Below are 27,877 nucleotides of genomic sequence, written 5' to 3' on the forward strand. Positions count from 1 at the left end.
CTCAGTAGGAGTTGTAACCTGCCTAGAGAAGCAGGCGATGGGCTCCACTGTCACAGTCGCCGACATGAAGTGTCAACATTAGCCGCTGTCGTCCTGTGGAAAGTTGACAGGCAGAGTTCGTGTGTAACGTCGCGCTATCGCTCCGAAAAAACACTTCGAAAATGGTGAGTTGTTCGTCCTCGTCGAGGTGGGGTCGGGAGGAAAGCAGCAATACGGGCTAAAGCTAGTGCTAGCAAGGTGTAAGGTTCCAGGAAGTGGTTACCTGGTTTACCTCCACCTGGCATCTCTCAGCATTAGCGTAGCGGACAGCGGATTGAAATATAGTTCAAAAATTGCACCCAAACTGTTTTATCCACAGTATATTGAGGTAATGATTAAAAAACGTACTTTTTTCACTTGAAATGTTGAATGGAGTTGTTCTTCCTGGGGGTTGGTAATGAAAAGAATTGAGCTCCAGGCAGTAGACAGTGTCAATAATGAAGTTGACAGACAGCAGGCCGTTATTGTGCCTGTCTAGAAAAGATTGAGAGAGATTAAACAAGTTGCTCTTTGACAACGTAGTTCAACATATGTTAATTCTTACTAGTCTGTCGAGTGTTGTCTTATTTTTGTTTTCATAAATTGCATTGTGTCCGAAAGGCCTGGAATGCCTGCTTCACGGTCCGAGTTTGAATCTCCATCATGGATATGTATAAATGGCTGTTGGTTTATATGTACCCTATGATTGACTGGCGACCAGTCCAGGCTGTTCTTCTTGCCAAAATCACTGGGATAGGCTCCAACTCACCCGTGACATTAATCAGGACAGTGGAAAATAAAATGGATGGACAGCACATAGTCCACCCCCATGGCTGCTGCAGCTGATAGAGACTACACAGCCAGACAACTAAACCTGCAGTGTTTTGTTTTATGTTTGCTTTGCACAGATGCGCTTTATGCTGCTGTTCAGTCGGCAGGGCAAGCTGCGGCTGCAGAAGTGGTACACGGCCACAGCGGAGCGCGACAAGAAGAAGATGGTGAGGGAGCTGATGCAAATAGTGCTGGCGCGCAAGCCCAAGATGTGCAGCTTCCTCGAGTGGAGAGACCTCAAGATTGTCTACAAGAGGTAGCCTCTGAAATATTTTTTCCCCTATGCTTTTTGTTTTCGGACTGATGGCAGAACACAACTGTGAACAGAACACACACAACAGTGCTGCATCTTCTGCACTGCTTGTTTCTATTTCCTGTAGCCAAATAATTCAGCTGCAATAGTAGAAACGGCTCATAAAAAGAATGCAGTTCAAGATTCAAGATTTTTTTTGTCAATTGCACTATATGTGAAGGACATACAGGAGAATCGAAGTAGTGCTTCCTTCTCTCCATTTTCTAGTTAAGAAACAGCAATTAGATCAAGTGTAACAATTTAGCATTCTAAAAGACAATGAAATAATGAAATGGGGCAAAATAAAATCTGGCATGCTGAAATGTAAAGTCCATATTTATGTTATGTAGTAGTGCAATGGAAGAGTATAATGAAGCTGTAGTATGGACAGAGTAGTGCAACAACAATAGAAGGCGATGGAGGTGCAATGAATGTGCTAATGGATGAGTTAAATATAAAATACAGCAAATGTAATAATCAAATATCTGTCAAGAGAAATGTACAGACTGACTACACAAATGGCACCGCAGTCGTCCCTCGCTACATCGCGGTTAGAACATCGCTCCCGCACTCTATCACGATTTTTCATTAAGTAATAAATGATCCCTGTTTTGTGGTTGACTATGGCCCAGTATATTATTCAATAAATATTGATAGACAAGTTATTTGTAGTATTCTGGCCACTAGGCATCAATAATGTTTAATTGATGAGACATTGCCTTACATTACATTACCTTAACTTGACACAGTGAAAAAAAGTTCTTCCATTCCGTGTGGCAGTGGGACGTTTTTGGCTTCTTGCTTGGTCCTTTTCCCCCATTCAGTTTCAAACCTATTCTTAAAGGAAAACTGCACTTTTTAAAAAAATTTGCCCATCATCCACAATCCATATGTAAGACATGAACATGCATGAACCGGGCATTTTAAAGATATAAAAGCAGAAAAAAAGAGCTCATTACTGCACGTAATGGGACACACATATGCCTCCTACAAAGACGCCTATTAGAACACCTCCAAAAATCTCCAACAAGGTTTAATGGTTTTATATACATGCTGTAACCACGTAGTAACAGATACATTCATGATAACATGTAATACTTACAGTATTTTGCCGTATTTTGGTCCTTTTAAGCATTACCCAAACTTCCTTCCTGGGCATATTGATTTCACATAGCGACATAGAAACAAACAGTAACTTTTCCAAACTCAAAAACAAACACGCGGCAGCTCCAAAATGTAACCTTACCTTTTGGTAGTGGTCTGAGGCATTGTGAGCGCAGCATTGGTGCACTGCGGGAGAATGTGTGGTGAAGCTAGTCGCTAGCCGACTAGTAGCTAGCCGGTGTGGTGTGGCACAGAGTCAATACGCCAGTAAGTAGTTCGATCGTCGGAACAATGTTTATAATAATAATGGCAATTTCACTGTAGCTTGGTTAATCTGCACATCACATTATATGTAAATGGAGTGTTTTTGGCGCTTTTTGGAGTTTTTTTTCCACAAGGCTTTATAGACGAAATAGGTGATTCCCATCACGTGCATTCTTAGCTGCTGCTTAGCTCTATGTCTTCAGAATGCAAAGAGTGACGTGTTCATGTCTCACATAAGGATTGTGGATGATGGGCAAAATTCTAAAATAAGTGCAGTTTTCCTTTTAGGTTTTGAATAAATAAATAAATTGGAGGCGAACTATTTAGCTTGATAGAGTGCTATATTTAAAGCGGTGGCCGTCTCTTGTCACTTCAGAGATCCCGTACCCTGTGCAGACGAGGTGTGCAATGTGTTGTAAAGAAAGCTAGCAGTAGTGTCGGAGTGTAATTCTATATATGCTAGATTCATGTCATACTGGCTGCAGCTGTATATCAATCAAGTGACAAACATAGTGAGGACGTTGATAGGCTGTTAGGCTTTTGTTTAATGCTATGTGATTGACCCACATTACGTTCGAGATACTACCACAAGGAACTTTCCCAATGCGAACGTGTGAGTTATGTCTTAACGCTTATTATGTCTACTGTATTAGGTGTTCGTATAAAGGGTGTTATTTCATGTCTACAGGGCACTAATAATGTTAAAAACCATAAACAGGTTTTCTGTGTTCTAACTACAAGAATATTCCATGTATTACTTAATGGAATTGATAGTGAAATAAGTAATTAATTGAATCGTACTTCATGGAAATTCCCTTCTCATGGTGGGGTCTGGAACCAATTAACCTCGATAAACGAGGGACGACTGTACTGCAATATAAAATATATGGAATATCTAATATGGTTCGGTGTACCCCGCCTCTCGCCTGAAGACAGCTGGGATGGAAAATGGATGGATGGATGGACCACTGCTGTTTGTTTTTGGGGGTTTTTTTAGGGCTCTTATGAAAGTGTTTTAAAGCGCACTGAGATAAGACTTTTTTTGGTTGCACACTAAACAAATGTAAGCCTTTAAAGAGCAGACGACTACTAGATGAGATAATATACATTATATGGATTAAATGGAATATACAGCATGTTTTTTGCTCCACATGACTCGGCCATACGTGGGCAGGGGACGGGAAGTTCGACCCGGCTTTACGTTATTAGTCAGACACACACACGCACGCACACGCACACACATCAGTGCACATTGGTGCTCATTACAGTGAGCCAAGTGGAGATGTGGGCAAACAAAACAAAGGAGGTGCGAGTAGGCTGCGTGTATGTGTGGGAAGAGGGTGATGAGCAAAGCAGAGGGATTTTCTGCAGGGGAAGAATCTCTTATGGTTTCATATAATGGCATCCAGAGCTGCCAGAGATAATAATGCTAACGCTTGACTGGCACTGTCTGAGAGCTATTAAATACATTTATTAATGCAGTTGTAGTTTGTAGCACACTGGTCTGTTTCAAATATTTTGTCCCTCTGCTCCATGAGAGTGTGCATTTCATCCATCCATCCATTTTCTATACCGCTTCATCCTCATTAGGGTCGCGGGGGCATGCTGGAGCCTATCCCAGCTGACTTCGGGCGACAGGCGGGGTACACCCTGGACTGGTCGCCAGCCAATCGCAGGGCACATATAGACAAACAACCATTCACACTCACATTCATACCTATGGACAATTTAGAGTCGCCACTTAACCTCACCTGCATGTTTTTGGGAATGTGGGAGGAAGCCGGAGTGCCCGGAGAAAACCCATGCGCACACGGGGGGAACATGCAAACTCCACACAGAAATGCCCAGGGGAGAATCGAACTCAGATCTCCAGGCTGTTTCTGTATTGGCCAACGTGTTAACCACTAGACCACCGTGCGGCCCGTGTGCATTTCAATACAATAATTCCATTCCATTCCATTTTCCTCCGCTTATCCGGGTCTGGGTCGCGGGGGCAGCAGTCTCAGTAGGGAAGCCCAGACCACCCGGTCCCCGACCACCTCCTCCAGCTCCACCGGGAGGACACCCAGGCGTTCCCAGGCCAGCTGTGAGACATAATCCCTCCAGCGTGTCCTAGGTCTTCCCCGGGGCCTTCTCCCGGCTGGGCATGCCCGAAACACCTCACCAGGGAGGCGTCCGGGAGGCATCCGGATTAGATGCCCGAGCCACCTCAGCTGGCTCCTCTCGATGTGAAGGAGCAGCGGCTCTACTCTGAGCTCCCCCCGGATAACCGAGCTCCTCACCCTGTCTCTTAGGGTGAGTCCCGCTACCCTACGAAGAAAACTCATTTCAGCCGCTTGTATCCGCAATCTCGTTCTTTCGGTCATGACCCAAAGCTCATGACCATAGGTGAAGGTGGGAACATAGATCGAACGGTAAATTGAGAGCTTTGCCTTCCGGCTCAGCTCTCTCTTCACCACGACGGTCCGGTATAGCAACCGCATTACTGCAGACGCTGCGCCGATCCGCCTATCGACCTCACGCTCCAACCTTCCCTCACTTGTGAACAAGACCCCGAGATACTTGAACTCCTCCACCTGGGGCAGGACCTCATTCCCAACCCGGAGGGAGCAATCCACCCATTTCCGACTGAGAACCATGGCCTCGGATTTGGAGGTGCTGAGTCTCATCCCAGAAGCTTCACACTCAGATGCAAACCGTCCCAGTAAACGCTGCAGGTCACAGCCCAATGAGGCCATCAGGACCACCTCGTCTGCAAATAGCAGAGATGAGATCCTGGTGCCCCCAAACTGGACTCCCTCGATACCTTGGCTGCGCCTAGAAATTCTGTCAATGAAAATTATAAACAGAATCGGTGACAAAGTGCAGCCTTGGCAGAGGCCAACATTTACCGGAAACAGGCTTGACTTACTACTGGCATTGCGAACCAGGCTCCTGCTCCGGTTGTACAAGGACTGAATGGCACGTAGTAGCGCGCCACCAATCCCATACTCCCGGAGCACCCCCCACAGGACACCGCGAGGGACACGGTCGAATGCCTTTTCCAGGTCCACAAAGCACATGGAGACCGGTTGGGCAAACTCCCAAGTACCCTCCAGGACCCTTGCAAGGGTGTAGAGCTGGTCCAGTGTTCCGCGACCTGGACGAAAACCACATTGCACCTCCTGTAGCCGAGGTTCGATTAACGGTCGTACCCTTCTCTCCAGCACCCTGGAATAGACTTTCCCAGGGAGGCTGAGGAGTGTGATCCCCCTATAGTTGGAACACACCCTCCGGTCACCCTTCTTGAAAAGAGGGACCACCACCCCAGTCTGCCAATCCAGAGGTACTGTTCCCGACTTCCACGCAATGTTGAAGAGACGTGTCAGCCAAGACAGTCCCGCAACATCCAGAGCCTTGAGGAATTCAGGGCGAAACTCGTCCACCCCTGGAGCTTTGCCACTGGGGAGCATTTTGACTACCCCAGATACCTCAGCCACGGTGATGGAACTGTCCGCGTTTGTATCCTCAGTCTCTGCTTCCTCTATGGAAGGTATGTCAGTGGGATTGAGAAGGGCCTCAAAGTATTCCTTCCACCGCCCAACTATATCCTCAGTCGAGGTCAGCAGGCCCCCGTCCCCACTGTAAACAGTGTGGACCGGGCACTGCTTCCCCTTTCTGAGGCGCCGGACGGTTTGCCAGAACCTCTTCAAGACCGACCGAAAGTCGTATTCCATGGCCTCACCGAACTCCTCCCACACCCGAGTTTTTGCCTCGACCACCGCCGAAGCCGCGTGCCGCTTGGCCTGCCGGTACCCGTCAGCTGCTTCAGGAGTCCCACAAGCCATCCATGCTCGATAGGACTCCTTCTTCAGCTTGACGGCAGCCCTGACCTCTGGTGTCCACCATCGGGTTCGGGGCTTGCCGCCACGACTGGCACCGACCACCTTGCGACCGCAGCTCCGATTGGCTGCCTCAGCAATGGAGGCACGGTATAGATCCCATTTAGAATCAATATCCTCGTCCTCCCCCGGGATGCAGGAGAAGCTCTGCCGGAGGTGAGAGCTGAAGACTCAACGAACAGGAGACTCTGCCAAACGTTCCCAGCACACCCTCACTACACGTTTGGGTCTCCCGGGTCTGTCCGGCATCCTCCCCCGCCATCTAATCCAACTCATCACCAGGTGGTGATCAGTTGACAGCTCAGCCCCTCTCTTTACCCGTGTGTCCAAAACATGCGGACGCAGGTCTGATGATACAAAGTCGATCATAGACCTGCGGCCTAGGGTGTCCTGGTGCCATGTGCACTTATGGACATCCTTATGCTGGAACATGGTGTTTGTGATGGACAAACTGTGGTTCGCACAGAAGGCCAACAACATCACACCGCACGGGTTCAGATCGGGGAGGCCGTTCCTCCCAATCACGCCCCTCCAGGTCACACTGTCATTGCCCACATGGGCGTTGAAGTCTCCCAGTAAAACGACAGAGTCACCAGTTGGGGTGCTCTCCAGCACCCCTCTGATGGACTCCAGGAAGGCTGGGTACTCTGAACTGCCGTTTGGCGCGTACGCACAAACGACAGTCAGGACCCTTTCCCCAACCCGAAGGCGTAGGGAAATGACCCTCTCGTTCACCGGGGATGACTCCAACACAGAGGCACCGAGGCGGGGGGGCTATTAATAAGGCCACACCAGCTCGCCGCCTCTTCCCTGCAGCAACTCCAGAGTAGAACAAGGTCCAGCCCCTCTCGAGGAGTTTGGATCCAGAACCCAATCTGTGGGCCAAGGTGAGTCTGACTATATCTAGTCGGAATGTCTCAACCGCTCTCACAAGTTCGGGCTCCTTCCCGAACATTCAGAAGTGACATTCCATGTCCCAAGAACCAGATTTGGTCGCCGAAGACCAGGTCGACTAGGTGCCCGCCCTCGACCGCCACCCAAAACGCAATGCACCGGACCCTTATGCTTGCCCCCGCAGGTGGTGGGCCTACGGGGGGGAGATCCCGTGTGGCTTCTTCGGGCTGAGCCCGGCCGGATCCCACGGGTGAAAGCCCGACCACCAGACGCTCGCCTGCGAGCCCCTCCCCCAGGCCTGGCTCCAGGTTGAGGCCCCGGTATCCCACTTCCGGGCGAGGTGCGGTCTCTCCTTGTGTGTTTGTTCATACGGGTCTTCTGAATCACTCTTGGTCTGGCCCGTCACCCAGGACCTGTTTGCCTTGGGAGACCCTACCAGGGGCATATAGCCCCAGACAACATAGCTCCTAGGATTACTCGGGCACACAAACCCCTCCACCACGGTAAGGTGGTGATTCACGGAGGGGTCAATACAATAATAAAAAACGTAATATTTAAAGGTCCCTTATTATACAAAGGTGGCTTTTTAATGACATTCTACCAGTAACATGTGTCTTTAGAGCTTGTGTATCATAAAAATCTATCATCTCCCTCACTTGTTTGCTTTGTAAAACAGGTTTTGATACATGTTTTCAAATAAAGCTCTGACAACTGCCTGTCAGTCAGCTACAGATGTGCAAAGCTGTAAGTTTGATCATTTTGTTTTTCTTCAACAAATAGGCCAACTGCGCATGATGTTGAATTAAAAGCACAAAATAAAACAAACCCACCATCCACCAGCAAGAGCCAGGAGTTTGTTTTTCTGAAAGAAGATTATACGTCGCTGTTTGATGTGTGATAATAGGCTGTGTGCCAGCATGAATTATGTTCATCTGTGCACAGAACAAATATACACATCAGCACTCAATAACGTCATCAGATCTTGTCTTTATGCATTCCTACATACTATCAGCACTTGGAACCAAATACAAAGGGAAAGAAAACCGATAAACCAAGAGTAGCATGGGTAGAAAGTTAGCGTAGGTTAGCACACGCATAATGGTGCATTCAAGGCCCGTCCAACAAAGTGCGACCGGTCACCGCTGGCAACAAACATGCAAAGACTTTGGATTTTCTTACTGTACGTGTATTATTTTTTTAATCAAATAATGACAGATATTTACAAAATTGATATGCATTTACATGCAATTTAATGTAGTTATGTATAAATAACAATTATTAATTAATACATCTTTTTTTTTTTTTTAGTGAATTATTGTTTGTTTTTTTTTATCATTGTACCTGAAAGTTTCCGGGTGGGTGGGGACCCCTGATATATGGCACCTATTACATTGGGGAGACAGGCGTGGACAAACACAGCTCATAATCACTACAGCTTTTAAATGAATGACAGTTTGTGTTTTGACACTAATAAAGGTACGCCAGCTTGTATTTCTGCTGCGCCGTGGAGGAGCAGGACAATGAGCTGATCACACTGGAAGTCATCCACCGCTTTGTCGAGCTCTTGGATAAATACTTTGGCAGCGTGAGTCACACATCTGAGGGTGTGTGTTTTGTGCATGTGCCTTGTTGACTCTTGGTGTGTATGTATACTGTGTGCATGTGTGTATGTATATACAGGGCTGCAGACATCTCATTTTCACTGTATTACTGATAAATACTATTAACTCCAATACCGCCCTCTTTTCACACACATCGGGCCACCTTCTTCTTCGGTGTTTGTCTCCTTTCTTCCTCTTTAGGAGTTAGTGTGGGTTGGCAAACCAGCTCATTTGTGCGTTACTGTCAACTACTGGGCTGACGTGTGGAGCCGATGTTTGTCAGCAACAAAAAATATTCAATAATAATAAAATAAAATCAATAAACTGGTAGGGTTGCCAACTTGTGCAAAAATATATAAACGACACCTTGTTGGCAGGGCCAACCAACCTGCCTGTTTTTGCCGGGTTGTTCAATAAGTCTTAATTGTTCAATAATATATTTTTTGGTAAAAAAAAAAAAAAAAAAAATACAAATAACAGACTAAAATAACGATTTAAATATCTTTCTCAGAGAAATCTGTCCTGCTTAAAGAGGACAGTATAAAACAGTATAAATTTAGTGTCCAGGTTTATGATGTGCAAGTGTGTCCAACTTCCAGCACATTTAAACCTACTTTGACAAAAAGAAGTACAGGTGAGCTATTTGTGTTTTATGTGACTGCCAACATTTACATTGTACTTTAATGACAAAGAACATCTCCACTCAGTGTGCTCATTGTGCAATTGTGTGGTTGTTTGTCATAAATACAGGCGTCATGTCTGAATTGAAGAGTCATAAAAATACTAAGCGTTGAAAGAAGAGTTGGTCAGGTAGTCAAAATCAGAGCTTAGAGAGCAAGGTTGTTAAGTGACACTTAAAAGTAAGTTAGCATGCACCCCATGAAGGTGACAACCACTTGTAGCTTCCCTGATTGACAAAAACGAGCTCTGAATGAACCGCATTCTTGTTTCTTTTAAAGACAAAATGTCACCGTGATTTAAAAAAAAAAAAAAAAAAAAGTGGAGTCCGTGTAACAGAGGCTAGGCAGATAACTCTCGCTAGCTAGCTAACTGCCGCCACAGAGACAGACGAAAGTGTGAGCCAGGCAAAATGTGTAAACAAAGATGGTAGAAAAGTCGATCAAATACGATTGAAATGTGAGCGATCACACACACCAGCATCAATAGGTTTAGACTGTGACAAGCTGTCGTCAATTGACTCCACATTTTACAGACTATTTTTCATTCTCACAGTAATAAGAGACAAAGTGTCAACGGGTGTACTTTTATCTGGTCTCACATGCACTCGCGATGTCCCTTATTTTAGTCGCGAAATGCAACCATTTAGTCACAGTCTGGAGCCCTGATATATAGAGTGGTGTGAAGTGTTTGCCCCCTTCCTTATTTATGTATTCATTTTGCATGGTGGTCACACTTAAATGTTTCAGATCGAACAAATTTAAATATTAGTCAAAGACAACTCAACTGAACACAAAATGCAGTTTTTTTAATTAAACTTTTTATGATTTAAGGGAGAAAAACAATCCAAACAAAGACAGCCCTGTGTGAAAAAGTGGTTGCCCCCTAAACCTAATAACTGGTTGGGCCACCTTTTAGCAGCTACAACTGCAATCAAGCTTTTGCGATAACTTGCAATGAGTTTCTTACAGCGCTGTAGAGGAATTTTGGCCCACTCATTTGCAGAATTGTTGTAATTCAGCCACATTGGAGGGCTTTCCAGCATGAAGCACATTTTTAAGGTCATGGCCACAGCATCTCAATAGGACTCAGGTCAGGACTTTGACGATGCCACTCCAAAGCCGTCACTGTATTCACTTTACACTGTATATTCCACACACTCAGTGGAATATACAGTGGAACCTTTGTTTAGCGTGCACACTGGTTAGCGTAAGCACACACACACACACACACACACAAAACAAACATATACTGTATACGTATATATATCTTTATATCTTTTTTTTAATTCTTTGCAGGTGTGTGAGCTGGACATCATCTTCAACTTTGAGAAGGCTTATTTCATCCTGGACGAATTCCTGATGGGCGGGGAGATCCAGGACACATCAAAGAAAAGCGTCCTGAAAGCCATTGAGCAAGCTGACATACTGCAGGAGGTCTTTGAATTCTTTCAAATGAATTTGAATTACAGTTTTCAAGGTTTTAAAGGCAAGCAAATATTGTTGTGCTTTAAAGTACCCTCTTTGCTACAGTATAAATTATATTGCAACTACCATCATGTGATAAACTAGTCATTTGTACATTAAAGCTTTAGCAAGTCTGTATCAAACTTGTCATTTTTGCTCTGGCAGGAAGACGAGTCACCCAGGAGCGTGCTGGAGGAGATGGGCTTGGCGTAGTGACTCTGCAGACCACATAAGACTGAGCACTGCTTGTGTATGTCTTCAGTGGCTCTTACACTGTGATAATTCACAGTGTGTAACTTGGGACTCTTGAATGTGTGTGTGTGTGTGTGTGAGAGAAAGAGACTTGTGCAGGAAATTGCACATATCGCTTGTGTGTGCATTTGTGCGTGTTTGTATGTTTAGATTTTTAAGCATGAGATGGATGCTTACATACATGTAAGTAAGGCAGGCTGGTAATTAGGTGCATAAACAAGGAACGAGAGCAATGAATTACTCCTAGTTAGTTTTATCTTCATTAATATCAACGATCTTCATGATAGACCAAAAAACGGTTTTGTTTCCGTGTGTTTGTTTTACAACCTTGTGTACCATGATGCTGTTGTAAGTTTGCTGGCTAGATGTTGTGTAACAGTGCATTGGAGATTATGGTTGGACAGCAAGATCTTTTTTTGGAGGATAGGAAGGAGACAAATCAGGCGCCGGATGCATCCGCCCTGTGCTGGCTCTTTATTTGGTTTGTCCACTACAAGAAAAATCCACAATCAAAAAATTTTTGCAATGCTATTTTTAAGGGGTGTCATAAGATATTGAAACGTGTCTATATATCTCGTTTAGACAAAAGATGTCTCTCGGGAAAAGGTCATCCAGAAGTCTATCAGACTGAACTACAGCATCACTGCTGTGAATTATAAAACACATAATATGAGAGTGGCAGTGCGTGAGGCAGGATTGGAACAGCATATTAAGTGCTTTACACATACTATAAACCTTGTTATCCAACCTACATCGGTGTACCCAGCATCACTCGTCACTCTGCGGGAGCTTTTTTTCATCAGTTCAATTAATTCTACATTTTATGAAATTTAGCTAAAGATTTGTCAGATCAAAATGCCATCGCTAAATATGATTTGTCAAAACGTGTAATTAATTACTTCCTGGTGTGGCACACTAAGCATCATGGAAACTAATCTACTGCAGTCTATCCTATTTTACCTGTCTTTACATAACTCCCCGTCAACATAAAGGATTAGTAGTAGCAGCTACAACAGCCGTCGTTATTTTAACTTTTATCATTTTAATTTTTTGTTTCAATTGTGGCAAAAAGTTCAACAGTTAAAAGCATCATGCGTCAGTCATGCATGGAGTTATAAAACATTTCAAAATGTACCTGCATTGTTTTTGTGACTCCGTTTAATTTTTTTTTAAAAGCTTTGTTTGTCCAGTCATATACTTTGTCATTGTTTTGTTAAAAGTAATGTTAAAAATATCCTCTCGTCTCGTGTGCTGGGTCTATCATGACACCCCTACTATTCTTGTATAATTTCATTGCTGGCCCACCTTCACGTGACAGCCTTTTTAGTACATCTTTTCAAAGTTAAGTGTCCTCTAAGGCAGGGGTTCTTAACATTTTTGACCTGGGGGCCCATGCAAATATTAACACTGCTGGTTTGGTTTGATTTACAAGCATCCGATGTCAACAACAGTGCAACGTGAGTCCTTCATTGAAATGGCAGCATCTGTTTGTGAGCACCTCTTTAATTAATATATATATATATATATATATAGCATTGAAAATCCTGTCGGCGGAAACAGATTCAGCGTTAAATACTTCACCATCGTTGCCACACATTGGAGCTGACTGAGGCATTACTGCCACCAAGTGGTTGCAGACCGTTTTGTCTCATCAATAACTATCTCTGCCGTATTGAATTGATGACTTATGCTGTCCCGCACCCCCAGTGTTAAGCGGTATTGCTCTAAGGCAAGCAGCAGTAATAACTTTCGTAGCTTTTAAGCAATGGTGTGTGTTTGTGTGTTTAGGTTGAATAATATCACCAAGGCAGAGCCATAAGTTAGGACATTAATTACACCTTTTTTTAAATAGTTGATCTGGCTTGTTATTTGACAGCACGACTTAAAGGCGGCTCGACGCAGCGAAAGTGTGCCTAATAAAGTGTCTGGTCACAGGTGTAGGTTTGGAAAAAGGAACCAAAGACGTCACAGCCGATAATAGACACCCGCGTGTCCAGAGGGCCTTTATTGTTGTTACGACATGGCGGTGACAGCACATGACTCCATTGTGTGACAGTAAAAGGAGGGAGAGAGGTATGCCACCTCGTTTAAACTCTTTAAACTGACTTTGCAGCCATGTTTGAATGTATTAGTACGTTCTGACAGGCTCATACCTCAACTGTTAGGGTATCTTTTTGCGCAAGTCTAGACGGGCTGGTTTTGTTACAATGCTTCAAAATGATATTAGGTCAAGCCTTCTCACTTATGCATTTTGCAAGCTCTGCTTTACACCCTTGTGTGTCTTATTGCACTAGACGAATTGCTTTTTTAAGGTGGGTAGCCTCAAAGGTGGTGGTGCATACTTATCATACTGTACTGTAATCATTTGTCTGGATTGTTTTATCCTGACTGCTCGTACACACTTAAGCCTCACAAACAGTCCTGTCTGGATGCTTTATTCCAGCTTCGATCCTTAATGTGTGTATGCATGTGTTGTTCTATAAAAAAACAGCTTGTTCTATGACAAACAGCTTTATTTGTATGTGTGTGTGTGCGTGTGTGTGTGTGTGCGTGCGTGCGTGCGTGTGTGTGTGTCAGCGAGCCTGTTCCGACTCCGTGAAGGAACATTGGCACATGTCGCCTGTACATGCTTTACTGTAGCATCAAGTTAAGAACGCATACATTTAGCTTAAAAAGAGGCTTTTTTATTAACACCCCTGCTTTAATTTTAATTCTAACTAATCTTTTAAAGAGTTGTCGCAAAAGGAGGAGCTTGTCGAGTCTGTGTGATGTTGTGGTTAATAATAAGGTGTATGGCAGCAGTTTTATAACGATGAAATAAAACATTTGATTAAGTGAATGATGTCTTTGTGCATGAATGCAGATGATGATTTGCTTTCAGCGGCTAAAAAAATGCCAAATCACTCGGGAAGCTGGAGCACTGCAGCTAATTGCTTTGACCGGAGGAGGGAGAAATTCCTTCTGAATGGAACCCATTCTGGTGACGTCAATGGGTCCGCTTGACGCATGCATCACGTGTGACGGGTGGGCGGGTATAAGAGGCACCTGCCGCTGTCCGCGGTGCCGAAAACTGACGAGCAGACCAGGAGGAAGAGTCCTTGCAGTGTGGAAGTAAAAAGTCAAGCCTCGGAAAGATTATTGGGAATTACAGGAGAATAACCTCAACAAAAAAGACAGGAAGCGGTCACCAGATAGGACAATAATAGGGAGTGGGCTGCGAGCGTGACAAGACTGTGACGTCCTGAGGAGTGGATGCTGGAATCCCCCACACTGCTCCCACTCGTAAGTCGTTTAAACTTTTTTTTATCCTGTTTTTAACACTCATTATGCGTTTCACCTGCAGAAAAAACGGTTTCTTAATATTTTTTGCTGTCTTATTTCAGATCAATTTAAATTCAAATCAATGTGACTCATTTAGTTGAATTAGTGACGTGATTGTTTGTGATGCACACATGAGGTGGCCCTATTGTCTCCCTCCTCCTCGTCAACATTACCTTCATCAGCGTCACAGCCAAGCTATTATCACCATGACTCCCCACCCCCTCCGCGCAAGTGAGGTAGAATTCCAGCTGTTCCGTGGATCTGACGTAGAACCATCAAAATAAATAAGTTTAAAAAGAAAATGCATATTTTATTATCTTTTAATGCTTTTTGAAACTGAGTCAGGCCAGTTTTTGTTGCCTTGACTCATGCACGCGCTGTGAGCAGGTCACATGTCGCTTCTACCAACCATGCACCCACTCCTCCCCCCCCTCATGATTTTTATATTTACTGAAATTTTGTCACGTTGCTGCAACGATTGCTTCACAAACAACACAGAAAACTGACACTGTGCACTTGTAATTACAACAATAAAAACGTGTGCTTTTTCTTTTGATTTTACAAGCTCATTTTTGCTTTTAGAAAAAAAAATGTATAGCCTTTTTAATGCTCATTTTCGCTTGATTGATCTATTGTAGAACTGCAGTGCATCATACAGAGACCTGTTTGTAATGTTTTGTTATGCAAATTCATTGCAGCATACAGGGAATTAGTATTATTGGTTAAATGAAGTGGCACCTCTCAGCCAATTAGAGCTTGTTTTGTGCTTTGCAACGAGGTCATTGTCTTTCCTTTTGTTGCCTATCTCCAGGAATTTTGCAATCCCGCTCCTTGGCGGCCATCCTGAGTATCCATGATGGCTTCCCACAGCATCTCAAGTGCCCTTATCCTCCTGGTTCTCCTAACAAGGGTCTTTGATGCTGACCTCTCCATGCAGAGCGTCACTCCCGCCGGCGTGGCGGTGTCAGGAGATACGGAGGACAGGGATGAAGGGAGAATGGAGAAAAGGGCACCGAAAGGAGATGACCTCTTTGACGATGTGGACCCCAAAACACTTGCGGCGCTTTTGCTGGAGGCGCTCAACCGCACGCGTGTCGAGAGCAGGCGGGAGGAAGAGTCAGGGGCTCAGCGAGACCGAGACGGCCGACAGAAGCTGGAGTTGTTGATGGCCGCTCAGGGCCAGGAGGAGGCAGAGGAAAAGAAGAAGGCCGAGGAGGAAGAGGAGAGGATGACTGAGCGGGTGTCCAGTCGCACCAGCAGCCAGACCCTCCAGGTCCAGACGCAACAACCCCCAGCTGTAGTGGGGCCGGAGCAAGGTGGCGGCGAGGAGGAGCAGCTCAACCCAGAGGAGCTGAGGAGCCTGGAGACCATGATGAAGGAATTCCCGCGTTTGGACACGGCTATAAAGCGAGGAGGAGATTCAGAGCCAAACCAGCGGGAGAGTCGAGGCTACAGCAGTTTCAACGACATCATCCCGCTCAGCAAGGGCAGCTTCTCCGAGAAGAAGTTGAAATGGCAAGAGGAGACTCAGAAGGCCTTGAACATGCCAGCCTTCAGAGGTGGGAATTTCATGGATGACTTTGAAGGCAACAATGCCGCAACTGTAGCGCAGCCGCTCCAATCACAGCAGATGGAGAGTGATGATCCAGAAGAAGAAGAGGACGAGGTGTTGACTCCAGAGGAAGAGGAGGCGCAGGCCAAGGCAGAGCAGGAGGAGATGAGGAGGCAGGCGGCCGAGGCGCAGAAAGCCAAGATGGAGGAGGAGAAGCTGGCTGACATTGCTTCTGACATGCTGCTCCGCTACATGGTCAAGCAGAATGGTGGCAGCAGCAGAAAGTACCCCGCCACGCAGTCTGACGCCGCTGCGGACAAGAGGTCAGAGGAAGAGCAGGAGGACGACGACATTGACCCTCAGACCATTGACAAGCTCATCGAGATCTCCAACAAGCTTCACCTGCCCGCCGACGATGTGGTGGACATCATCAGCGATGTGGAGAAGAAGAAGAAGAAGGATGTGGCACCGGATTTCATAACGCACTGGCAACGCCCACAGTTGTCCTCCGCCGATTCCTTCACAAAATCAAACAGCTTCCAGGTCTCCAAGCAACCTTCCCCAGCGGTCCATATTCTCAAAAGCTGGTTTCAGGAGCCTTCAAGTTCCAAGGGGTTCTGGAGCAACCCTGCTGATCGTCTCCCATGGTCCAAACCTCTTAAGTCCATCAACCAGGAAGCCTGGCTCCAAACGCCGAGACCTGTTTGGACACACTACCCCTCCTTCTACCAGAGGAAACCCCACCAGGACTATTACCCCATTTACTTTCCTCCTCCAAGGCCGACATTCCGGTACTACGTCCCCAAGCCTGCTCTGGCCTTCAACACCCTCCTGCAGCGTTCCCAGGATGGCGCTTACAGCTTCTTGCCCAAACAGCGTTACCTCAACTGGATGCCGCCCCGCTTGAGAAAGCCCCCCGCTGCAATTTACCCCAGACGCCCCTTTTCCTTCTACCCGCACACCGCCCCCAAACCAGGAATCCCTCTGTATCAATCGGCACCAAGGGGACATTTGGACAAATACATCGAGCAGCTACTCTTGAACAGACCACAGGACTAACAAGGGGGCGGGGTTAAGCAAGATACAGGTGGGATGCTGAGGGAATATGAGAGCATGTCTTTCTATTTGTCCCACTTCCTTTTTGACATTATTCATTTGTTATTTGGACATTCCAGGAGGGCTCTTTGAATAAATAACTGAGGAATCATCCAAAAATTCCACCTGAACATTTGGACAAGGCCTGGAAAGGACATTTCTAAGGGGATAAGGAATGATAACTAGTGAGGTTTGGACTGCAGTGTTGGCAATGTGTGAATGATAAACAGCCACAATGACAATAACAATTTTTATACTTGGAAAAAAATCCTTAAAGACACATCTAATATATATTAATACCCTTGTCTCCCAACGGTTTCATGTTTTTTTTTTTTTTTCCCCAAATATATTTTCTTTACACAGCCACATGATTCCCACATCAACATGTACAGTATTTGATGGAGGGGGCCTGGAAGGAGCACTCTAATGGCTGGCATGACTCATCTCTTTGCATCACTTCAATTACCTTGTTGCCATAGTGCCAAAGTTTACATTCTTGTCTTTGATGGCTGATCTCTCCCGCAGAGTCACTTTGCAGAGGAGGAAAAAAAAAATAACTCCAAAATCAATTTTCCTCCTTTCTTCAAACATTCGCAATCACACCACATTGTTCTCTAATGTAATATAGTACTTCCGTCAGTCCATTACAATAAGTACACAGTACTGTGTACACTGTGCAGTTACTGAGTATGCAAATTTTGACAATGTAGTGCTGTCCAAATCCATTATCCACTTCCTCTTCTCTCCTTTTTGTGAATTGCAACCACTCCCCTATGTAGCCAAGATGGTGACTATCGAGGGCGCTCAGTGTCCAGCAATGCACACTCACCGTTTTGGCCGTTCTGAGTGCAAAGTCTGCACTGCGATTTTTTCATTTTACAATTTTCAGTGCACTTGTGCATTCAAAAGACTACGTGTATGCACAGAAGTGCTGAAATTAAGACAACTTAAGTACAGTAGTGCAAGACTTGAAATGCAGACAAAGTGTAAGTACCCAACTGAGAGAATTGAGACACAGCCTAAGTGAGAGGAAGTGCGCAGTTGAGACACAAACGAAGTGTATGTGTGGAAGTGCACAACTGAGTCACAGTGTAAGTACGGAAGTGCGTGAATTGAGACACAGCCTAAGTATAACTGCGGAAGTACGTGAATGAAGACAGAGCCTAAGGCTACGCTGACAGGTCAATTACATTTTTTTCATGTCAGTGTGAACAGTACAATTCAGGTCGCTTGTATGCCGGTATCAATCCGATATGTATCCGATTACTGCAGTCTATACTTTTTGGCCGCTTACAGTACATCTGACCTATACATCATGGAAAGGCATGTTTTGCCACGTGAGAGTTAGGGAAAGGTACTCACAGATGTAGGCAAAACTTCTCAGTGAAAAGTCAGTGAAGCTTCTGTGTCTAGTCTGTGGCTGTTTCTCAAATGGACACTTCCGTCAGTACACTTCAACGAGAGTGTGAGTGTGTACACTTTGTTCTTAGTTTCTCAGTGCGCAAATTTTGACAGAGTTGTCCCAAATCCTTAACATCACTAACTGTCTGTGTTCGTAAATAGAAAGTTGGTTACAAGCTGATACCATATCTGCTGCCTTGCAGGTCACTGAGACATACCATTTCTCTTTCTTATGACCTTTTTGTCATTTGATATCACCCATGTGCTCCACTTGAGGAATGTCACAGTATTTGTAATTTATAATAATTTGATATTTGTATGAGATCAAAGAAGGAGAAATGAGGCAAGCGTGCACGTTTGTGTAATTGCATCTAAAGTGTCTTCTCTGAGGAGATGACCAAGCAACAAGTAAAAAAACTAAAAAAAAACAAAACAAAAACATGACACAAATGATGTTGTACCTTGAAATTCTTGTTTGAGTGAATTACGCTGTTGTTGCTCTTGTTATTGTCGTAATAAACATGAGTTGGCTGCATATGCACACAGGTGCATGTCAATGACTACTTTTGCTACGCACAAACCAATAAAGTCAACTGCTTTTTTTTTTATCAACAGATTGCTTGACTGTGGACGGCCTGTGTTTCTGTGTGAACATAATACCCATCCCCTTTTAAAAAAAAAACTTTTTTATGGATATTTTAGTTTTATTTTGCCAATCATTCACAATCCTTATGTGAAACATGAACATGTATTTCTTCTTTCTGTGTGTTCTAAAGAGAGAAAAACAGTTAGCATGAGGGAGCTAACAATCATCATGGGACACACCTATTTTGACTACAAAGCTCTTTAAAAAACCTCTAACAACATTTTATCATTTTATATACATGCTGTGACCATGCAGTAACAGGTACATTCATGATAACATGTAATACTTACGTATACATAATATGTATTTTGATTATTTTAAACATGACCGGAACTTCTCTCCTGGGCGCATTGATTTCACATAGTAATAGGAATAGGAACGTCCATCAACAAGACTGAATTAATGTTCTGTACCACAGAGCAGCGTTTGTCAAAATTGTCCCCCACCCCCTTCTCCGTATCTCCGCTACTGTCCAGAACCTTATCCTTTTGAGCCTGAATATACGGAGGATGAGGTACAGGTTATAAGGTAAGACACCCCGTCTCCCCCAGGCAGAGAATAATGTTGCTGGGTGCTAGGCAGATCCAGCTATAGCAAAACACTAAGGCAATGTTATAGCGTTGTCATGTAGCACTAGTGCTTCATGGACAAAATAACTGTATAACCAAAACAGTCACTTACAATGTCTGCTACAATAATTAAAAAGTAAGATTGAGGTGTGCAAAAGGGATAAGAATATAATGTCAGTGCAGTTCAAGTAAGTGGGTGTGCGATAATAAACCGGGACATTATCTGTACTTGTAACAAAATATGTACATAAAAAAACTGGATTTACATTCAAGCGCTTTTTGGGGTGGGGGGTCAACACCGACGTGTTGAAATGTTGATGTTTTGGCGTACAGTGCTTTGTAGAGCCTCAGTCAGCACTGATGCTCCCTGTCCGCTTCCTGGCCCTGGACCGATACAGGTCACATATGAAGGGAAGGTCAGCTCCAATTATTTTTTCTGCAGATTTGATGGTCCTTTGTGGTCTGTTCCTGTCCTGGTTTGGTTGCAGATCCAAACCAGACAGTGATAAAGGTGCACAGATTAGACTGAATGATTGCAGTGTTGAACTGGATCAGCTGTGCTCAGGCAAATTGAATTTCCTGAGTTGTCGTAGGAAGTACAAACTTTGCTGGACCTTTTTATGTGCAGTGTCTATGTGGGAGGACCAGTTCTGGTCCCGAGGGATTGTGGTTCCCAGAAACCTGAAGGTATCCACATTAGACACTGTTCTGTTGAGGACTGTGAAGGGGGGGAGTTCAGGGGGATTTTGCCTGAAGTCCACTGTCATCTCCACAGTCTTGAGCCGGTTCAGCTCCAGATGGTGCTGACCACATCAGAGGACCAGCTGGTCCACCTCCCGTCTGTATTCAGACACCTCGCCGTCCCGGATGAGACCGATGACTATCATGTCATCTGCAAACTTCAGGATTTCAAGAGTCTCCTGAGGTGCAGTCATTCGTGTCCAGGGAGAAGAGCAGTGGAGAGAGAACACACCATGAGCTGGTGATCCGAGTGCTTCCAGCATGAACCGCCTTTTTAAGATCATGCCACAGCATCTCAATAGGGTTCAGGTCAGGACATTGACTAGGCCACTCCAAAAGCTTAATTTTGTTTTTCTTCAGCCATTCAGAGGTGGACTTGCTGATGTGTTTTGGATCATTGTCCTGCTTGAGGTCACCAACAGATGGCCGGACATTCTCCTTCAGGATTTTTTGGTAGACAGCAGAATTCATGGTTGCATTTATCACAGCAAATCTTCCAGTTCCTGAAGCAGCAAAAAACAGCCCCAGACCATCACACTACCGCCACCATATTTTACTGTTGGTATGATGTTCTTTATCTGAAATGCAGCGTTACTTTTACGCCAGATGTAATGGGACACACACCTTCCAAAAAGTTCAACTTTTATCTCGTTAGATCACAGAGTATTTTCCCAAAGTTCTTGGGGATGATCAAGATATTTTCTGGCAAAATTGAGACGAGCCTTAATGTTGTTTTTTTTCAGCGGTGGTTTTTGTCTTGGAATTCTGCCATGCAGGCCGTTTTTATCCAGTGTCTTTCTTACGGTGGAGTCATGAACACTGACCTTAACTGAGGCAAGTGAGGCCTGCAGTTCTTTGGATGTTGTTGTGGGGTCTTTTGTGACCTCTTGGATGAGTTGCCTCTGCACTCTTGGGGTCATTTTGGTTGGCTGGCCACTGCTGGGAAAGTTCACCGCTATTCCTTGGTCCTGTTTTCGCCTTTTGTGGATAATGGCTCTCACTGTCGTTCACTGGAGTTCCAAAGCTTTAGAAATGGCTTTATAACTTTTCCACTTGAACTCAAGTGTGATAAACCACAGTTAAGTTGTGTTTTAATAGGGGGGCAATCACTTCTTCACACAGGGCCAAGTAGGTTTACTCCCGTAATAATAAAATGTTTCATTTAAAAACTGCATTTTGTGTTCAGTTGTGTTGTCATTAATTAATTTGTTAAATTTGTTTGATGATCTGAAACATTTAAGTGTGACAAACATGCAAAGAGATAAGACAGGAAGGGGGCAAACGCCTCTTCACACCACTCTGTAGGTAGTCTATCTCGAACTCACAAACATGTCTCTCCTACCACAGTACCAGCAGATGCCTTCATGGACACTCCAAACATCAACACAATAAAAGCAAAGTCATAGGAGACCACTGGACGGCCGTGAGTAACAAAAACTACTAAAGTTCATTCATGCAATCTTCTATGTTCCACGCAAAGAGCAATGGCTAAGATGTGTCAGTTTAATTGTGTCGGATCAAATGTTATTCTGACGTTACTGAATTTGAAAATGTAACGCCAGACTACAGCCTAGTTCAGAGGAATTGCAAAGAGAAATGATTTTATGCATGTTTTAGCTTGATCGAAGTTTTCACTTCATTTGGATTTGTTGTTATAAACAATAAAATGTTAAATAATCATGTCCTGTCATTTAAGTTTCTGTTAATAAAATACAGTCAAAATGGACATATTTCAGACATGATAGCAAATTTGATTAATTTGACTGCCCTTGTGAAAATATGAAATAAATCAACAGAGTGCTTGATTTGCGTTTGTGGATGGATGTGTGCTTACTGTTGCTGCATGATGCTGCATTGTTGTGCGTTTTCATGACAGTTATTCAGTTGCTTGTTGTAAGTCATGTGTTCAGGTGTATTCAGGTGTATTTTCATTTCTTGCAACGCAGTCATCGTGTGTGCATCTGTTGCTTTTCCTATCAAAGCTAAACTGACTTGCACACTGTTTGAAGTTGTGTTTTCATGTACATGTGTGCAGGAGGGGTGTGTGTTGCTCTGCAGTGTCTGCTGTGTGAGGATGTTGGTGGATGAGTCACCCAGTGCTCACCATGTGACATCATGAATCACTGCACCTCCACTGTGGGCAGAGCTGCAGCCATGCAGTGCTCTGCTTTTAACACGACAGCCTGGTCCTTTTTTATTATGACCAGTAGCCATTCATCCTGTCATCATGGTGATAGTGGTCACAAATCTTTGACACAGTGGTGTTTTATTACTGTGTACATTACCTTATCTTATCAACACCAATTTACTCCAGAACAATAATCCAGATACAGTAGATGTCATATCTACCCTCCCAATTGCAGCAATTGACCAGCAATGTTACAGCCACTGCAGCCCATTCAAGCATTTACACTCAGCACTGTTGGATCTTAAGGAGGTTCTAAGTAGAGCTTCAAAATGCAAAAAGAAGAAATGGGAGCGAGACAAAAACAATTACAGTAATTAAGCAATTTATTGCAGCATTAACATCATAACTGTTCATCATCCGATCAAACATTTAACACCACAGCCATTAAAAGCTAACATTTAGGCAAAAATGTGGACTCAATGTCATTTTCTGTCATCACTGTCATGATCTCTTGATGGCAAAGGCAAAAAAGCTTTCTCTCTTTGAACACGGTCGTATTGTTGAGCTGCATCAGCAAGGTCTCTCGCAGCGCTGTCGTTTGAAACTTCTTAAAAGATCCTGAGAGTTATGGAACAAAAAGTCAAGTTGTAGACCGAAAACAATGTCACTGGCTGTGAGCCGGAGGATCCATTTGACACGGGAAGACACGAGACCCTTGTCAGCCCAAATGAAGGTTGTTGGAGTGCACTGGTGCCGCGTGCAGCCCAATAACCATCAGACGGCATCTGTGAGAGAAGGGTTTTGGGAACAATCAAACCTCTTCAAAGGCCTCGTCTCCATCCATCTTCTATGCCATCTTTTATATCGTAGGCCTCATCTCCTGCAACAAAATGGCCTGTTTAGAATTTGCACAAGAGCACCAAACATGGGACACTGAAAGAAAGAACATTTTATTCTCTGATGAGAAAACATGTAACCTTGACGGTCCTGATATCTACCAACATTACTGGCATGACAAGGAGATCCCACCTGAGATGCTTTTCACATCGTACAGTGGAGGGGGCGCCATCATGATCTGGGGTGCTTTTTCCTTCAATGGAACAATAGAACTTCAGGTTGTGCAGGGGTGTCAAACGGCTGATGGCTATGTGGAGATGTTGCAGGGTGCATCCCACATGACTGAAGGCCCTCGTCTGTGCGGTAATGACTGTTTTTTCAACAAGACAACGCTGCAGTTCACAGTGCCCGCCTGACAAAGGCCCAGTGGAATAACCTCACTCTTTTGGACCATCCTGCGTGTTTCCTTGATCTAAATCCAACTGAGAACATTTGGAGATGGGTGGCAAGCGCAGTTTACAAAAATCTGTTCCCGGCAGTGGATGCCCTCCATGAAGCCATCTTCACCACCTGGAGCAACATTCCCACTAGCCTCCTGGAAACACTGGCATCAAGCATGCCCAAACCAATTTTTGAGGTAATTAACAAGAATGGTGCAGCTACTCATTACTGAGTTCTTCTTTTTATTTCTATTTTAGGGAGGTTTTTTTTTTTTTTTTTTACTCTTTAGCTATGGTCTTCAACTTTTGATCTGCTGATGTGAACGGCATATTTCAGCTTAATGGTTTGTCTTCTTTCTTATTATGAAGCTCTACTTAGAACCTCCTTAAAGGAATGATATTTTTGGAATTTGACCATCATCCACAATCCTTATGTGAGACATGAACACATATGTCTTTCTCTTTTCTGTGTGTTCTAAAGATATAAAGAACAGATAATAAGAGACAGCTCATTACTGCATGTAATGGGATCCACCTATGCCGCCTACAAAGACCGCTATTAAAACACCTCCAAAAACCTCAAGCTGATCTCGCATTCCAAATTCTCCTTAAAGAAGGCACCTGATCCTTTAAGTTTCACCAGTGATTTTGAAAAAGTAAGTCAAATATGTTTTTGTCTAAATTTTATGGCTCCCCATTTATATCATACAGCCCGGGGATCTCCAATGTGCATGGTACCCGCGGGCACCAGGGCGCCTCCCAGGGAGCCACGACCACATGAGGTGCCTGCAAGCCTGCTTTTCTTTCAGGTTTCTGGGAAGAAGAGGTAAAGAAAGAGAGAGAAAAAAACAAAACAAAGAGACGAGTGTTTGGTCATGGATTTTGTGTGCTTCAACACAGAAGCCGTCAAGCTGAAGAAGGAGTCCTATTGGGCTCGGATGGCTTGTGGGACTCCTGAAGCAGCTGAGTGGTACCTGAAGGCCAAGTGGCACGTGGCGTCAGCGGTGGTCGAGGCAAAAACTCGGGTGTGGGAGTAGTTTGGTGAAGCCATGAAGCATGACTTTCGGTCGGCCTCCAAGAGGTTCTGGCAAACCATCCGGCGCCTCATAAAGGGGAAGCAGTGCCTGCTCCACAGTTTACAGTGGGGACGGGGGGCCTGCTGACCTCGACTGAGGATATAGTCGGACGGTGGAAGGAGTACTATGAGGCCCTTCTCAATCCCACTGACATACCTTCTTCCATCGAGGAAGCACAGTCTGAGGACACAAGCGTGGACAGTTCCTTCACCGTGGTCGAGGTATCTGGGGTAGTCAAAACACTCCCCAGTGCCAAAGCTCCGTGGGTGGACGAGTTTCCTCAAGGCTCTGGATGTTGAGGGACTGTCTTAGCTGACACGTGTCTTCAAGATTGCGTGGAAGTCGGGAACAGTACCTCTGGATTGGCAGACCAGGGTGATGGTCCCCCTTTTCAAGAAGGGTGACCATAGGGTGTGTTCCAACTATAGGGGGATCACACTCCTCAGCCTCCCTCGGAAAGTGTATTTCAGGGTGCTGGAGAGAAGGGTACGACTGTTAGTCGAACCTCGACTACAGGAGGTGAAATGTGGTTTTCGTCCCGGTTTTGGAACACTGGACCATCTCTACACCCTTGCAAGGGTACTGGAGTGTACTTGCGAGTTTGCTCAACCTGTCTAAATGTGATTTGTGGACTTGGAAAAGGGATTCAACTGGCTCCCTCGCGGTGTCCTGTGGGGGTGCTCTGGGAGTATGTGATTGGTGGCGTTCTACTACGTGCCATTCGGTCCTTGTACAACCGGAGCAGGAGCCTGGTTCGCATCGCCAGCAGTAAGTCGAGCCTATTTCCGGTGAACGTTGGCCTCCGCCAAGGCTGCCCTTTGTCAACAATTCTGTTTATAATTTTCATAGACAGAATCTCTAGGTGCAGCCAAGGCGTCGGAGTCCAGTTCGATGTGGTTCTGACTGCCTCATTGGGCTGTGCCCTTCAGCATTTATTGGGGAGGTTTGCTTCAGAGTGTGAAGCTTTTGGGATGAGACTCAGCACCTCCAAATCCGAGGCCACGGTTCTCAGTCGGAAAAGGGTGGATTACTCCCTCCGGGTTGGGAATGAGATCCTGCCCCAGGTGGAGGAGTTCACGTATCTCGGGGACTTGCTCACGAGTGAGGGAAGGTTGGAGCATGAGGTCGATAGGCGGATCGGCGCAGTGTCTGCAGTAATGCAGTCGCTGTACCGGACCGTTGTGGTGAAGAGAGACCTCAGCCAGAAGGCAAAGCTCTCAATTTACCAGGTGGTGTGCTGGAGCCTATCCCAGCTGACTTCAGGCGAGGGGCGGGGTACACCCTGGACTGGTCGCCAGCCAATTGCAGGGCACATAATATAAAAATAATAAATAAAAACATATTAAAGGTAAAACAAGTGCTCATTAAAAAAATTATGTAAAATAACAAGTAAAGTGATATTATTTTTTGGTTCTCTGTTGTAGCAAGCATAGAATTAGTGGGCATCATGGCAGCAGCACAGGTTGATATCAGGTCTGCAAACAAAGCAAAATGAACTTTAGGCATTCACAAAACAAGTATTTGAAACAAGGGTTCAATGCAACATCACATCTATGTTTGCAAGCAGGTGTCAAGTCCATAAAAGAAGACAAAGACGTAAATCTGCCAAGCAAATAAAACCAGGCAGGGCAACAAAAAGCTCAGGTATTTTAAAAACACAAAATCCTTATTTCAAGAGTAAACACAACACAACATAAAATGACAAAAAGTACTCACCGTGAGAAACGTGCTGCTGCTTCCTACTGGTTCAGTGGGTGTGCTTGTGTTGGCAGTAGGGATCTCAGCCTGTAAAAGTTTTGAATTGGAATTTTTACAATGTTCAAATCAGGACACATTGGCTGCATTCCAATAGCAGTTTGAGTAGCCCTCGGGGGGAATCCCTGCCGCCATCATAAGTGTCGTTCCATTTCCCTGAAAAGCTGAAGTGGACGTGGCGAGATCTATCTACCCTTGGAGGGCCGAGGGAGGTAGTCAACATGGGCCACTGGATGACTGGATGGTCAAAAACCCATAATGACAACTACAGTAAAAAGAAGCATTTTGTTTTTAAACAATAACACTACATTGAAACACACAACCCATCCATTTTCTGTACCGCTTGTCCTCACTAGTGTCGCAGTGATGCTGGAGCCTATCCCAGATGACTTCGGGCGAGAGGCGGGGCACACCCTGGACTGGTCGCCAGCTAATTGCAAACAATAGATAAACAACCATTCACACTCACATTCATACCTATGGACAATTTTGAGTCTCCAATGAACCTATCATGCATGTTTTTGGAAAGTGGGAGGAAGCTGGAGTACTCAGAGAGAACCCATGCAGGCACGAGGCGAACATGCAAACTCAGCATTCCAATGGAGATATGAACGAACACGACTGTGAGGCCAACATGCTGATCACTAGGCCACCGTGCGGTGAAATAAACCACCCAACTGACTAAAACAGAATGCAATGACAAAACGCAAGTGGAAAAGACAAATCCAAAAAGGAAAGACAACGCCAAATTGGAAAAAACAAAGACATAACAGAAAAAACAATGACAAAAGGGTAAAAGAATATGACTACATTTGTATATGTATTTTTTTATTATTCTTTGTATTTCCACATTTGCATATTTTTGTATTATTGATTCTCTTTGTATTTCCACACGTATTGCCTTTTAATTTTGGCACTCCTGTCATTCCATATGCAAGTGTCCTTCCGCATGACATCGTCAATTATGGTATAGTAAGTGCTTAGGGGAATAGAACGAGAGCATCTCAAACGGCTATTGGGATGCAGCCATTAGTA

At 44.7% G+C, this 27,877-nt stretch overlaps 2 protein-coding genes across 3 annotated transcripts; both read left to right on the forward strand.

Annotated features, from left to right (window-relative positions):
* The first annotated feature begins 16 nt into the window (after positions 1–16).
* LOC129168218 (AP-1 complex subunit sigma-1A) lies at positions 17–14,103 on the forward strand. Of its 2 annotated transcripts, none has more exons than XM_054753229.1 (5): positions 17–164; positions 927–1,105; positions 8,761–8,869; positions 10,862–11,051; positions 11,195–14,103. In XM_054753229.1, exons 1-5 carry the CDS (start codon positions 162–164, stop codon positions 11,260–11,262), a joined length of 549 nt encoding a protein of 182 aa, XP_054609204.1. In that variant the 5' UTR covers positions 17–161; the 3' UTR covers positions 11,263–14,103. The 2 variants fall into 2 exon arrangements, with proteins under 2 accessions (XP_054609204.1, XP_054609205.1); XM_054753230.1 differs by having other exon boundaries at positions 10,862–10,999; positions 11,195–14,094.
* Positions 14,104–14,327: 224 nt separating this feature from the next.
* Positions 14,328–19,259, forward strand: vgf (VGF nerve growth factor inducible). Its single transcript, XM_054753228.1, has 2 exons — positions 14,328–14,563; positions 15,414–19,259. Exon 2 carries the CDS (start codon positions 15,456–15,458, stop codon positions 17,211–17,213), a length of 1,758 nt encoding a protein of 585 aa, XP_054609203.1. The 5' UTR covers positions 14,328–14,563; positions 15,414–15,455; the 3' UTR covers positions 17,214–19,259.
* Positions 19,260–27,877: the final 8,618 nt, after the last annotated feature.

The sequence above is a fragment of the Dunckerocampus dactyliophorus genome, chromosome 15 (genome assembly GCF_027744805.1).
Source record: "Dunckerocampus dactyliophorus isolate RoL2022-P2 chromosome 15, RoL_Ddac_1.1, whole genome shotgun sequence".
NCBI classification, from domain to species: domain Eukaryota; kingdom Metazoa; phylum Chordata; class Actinopteri; order Syngnathiformes; family Syngnathidae; genus Dunckerocampus; species Dunckerocampus dactyliophorus.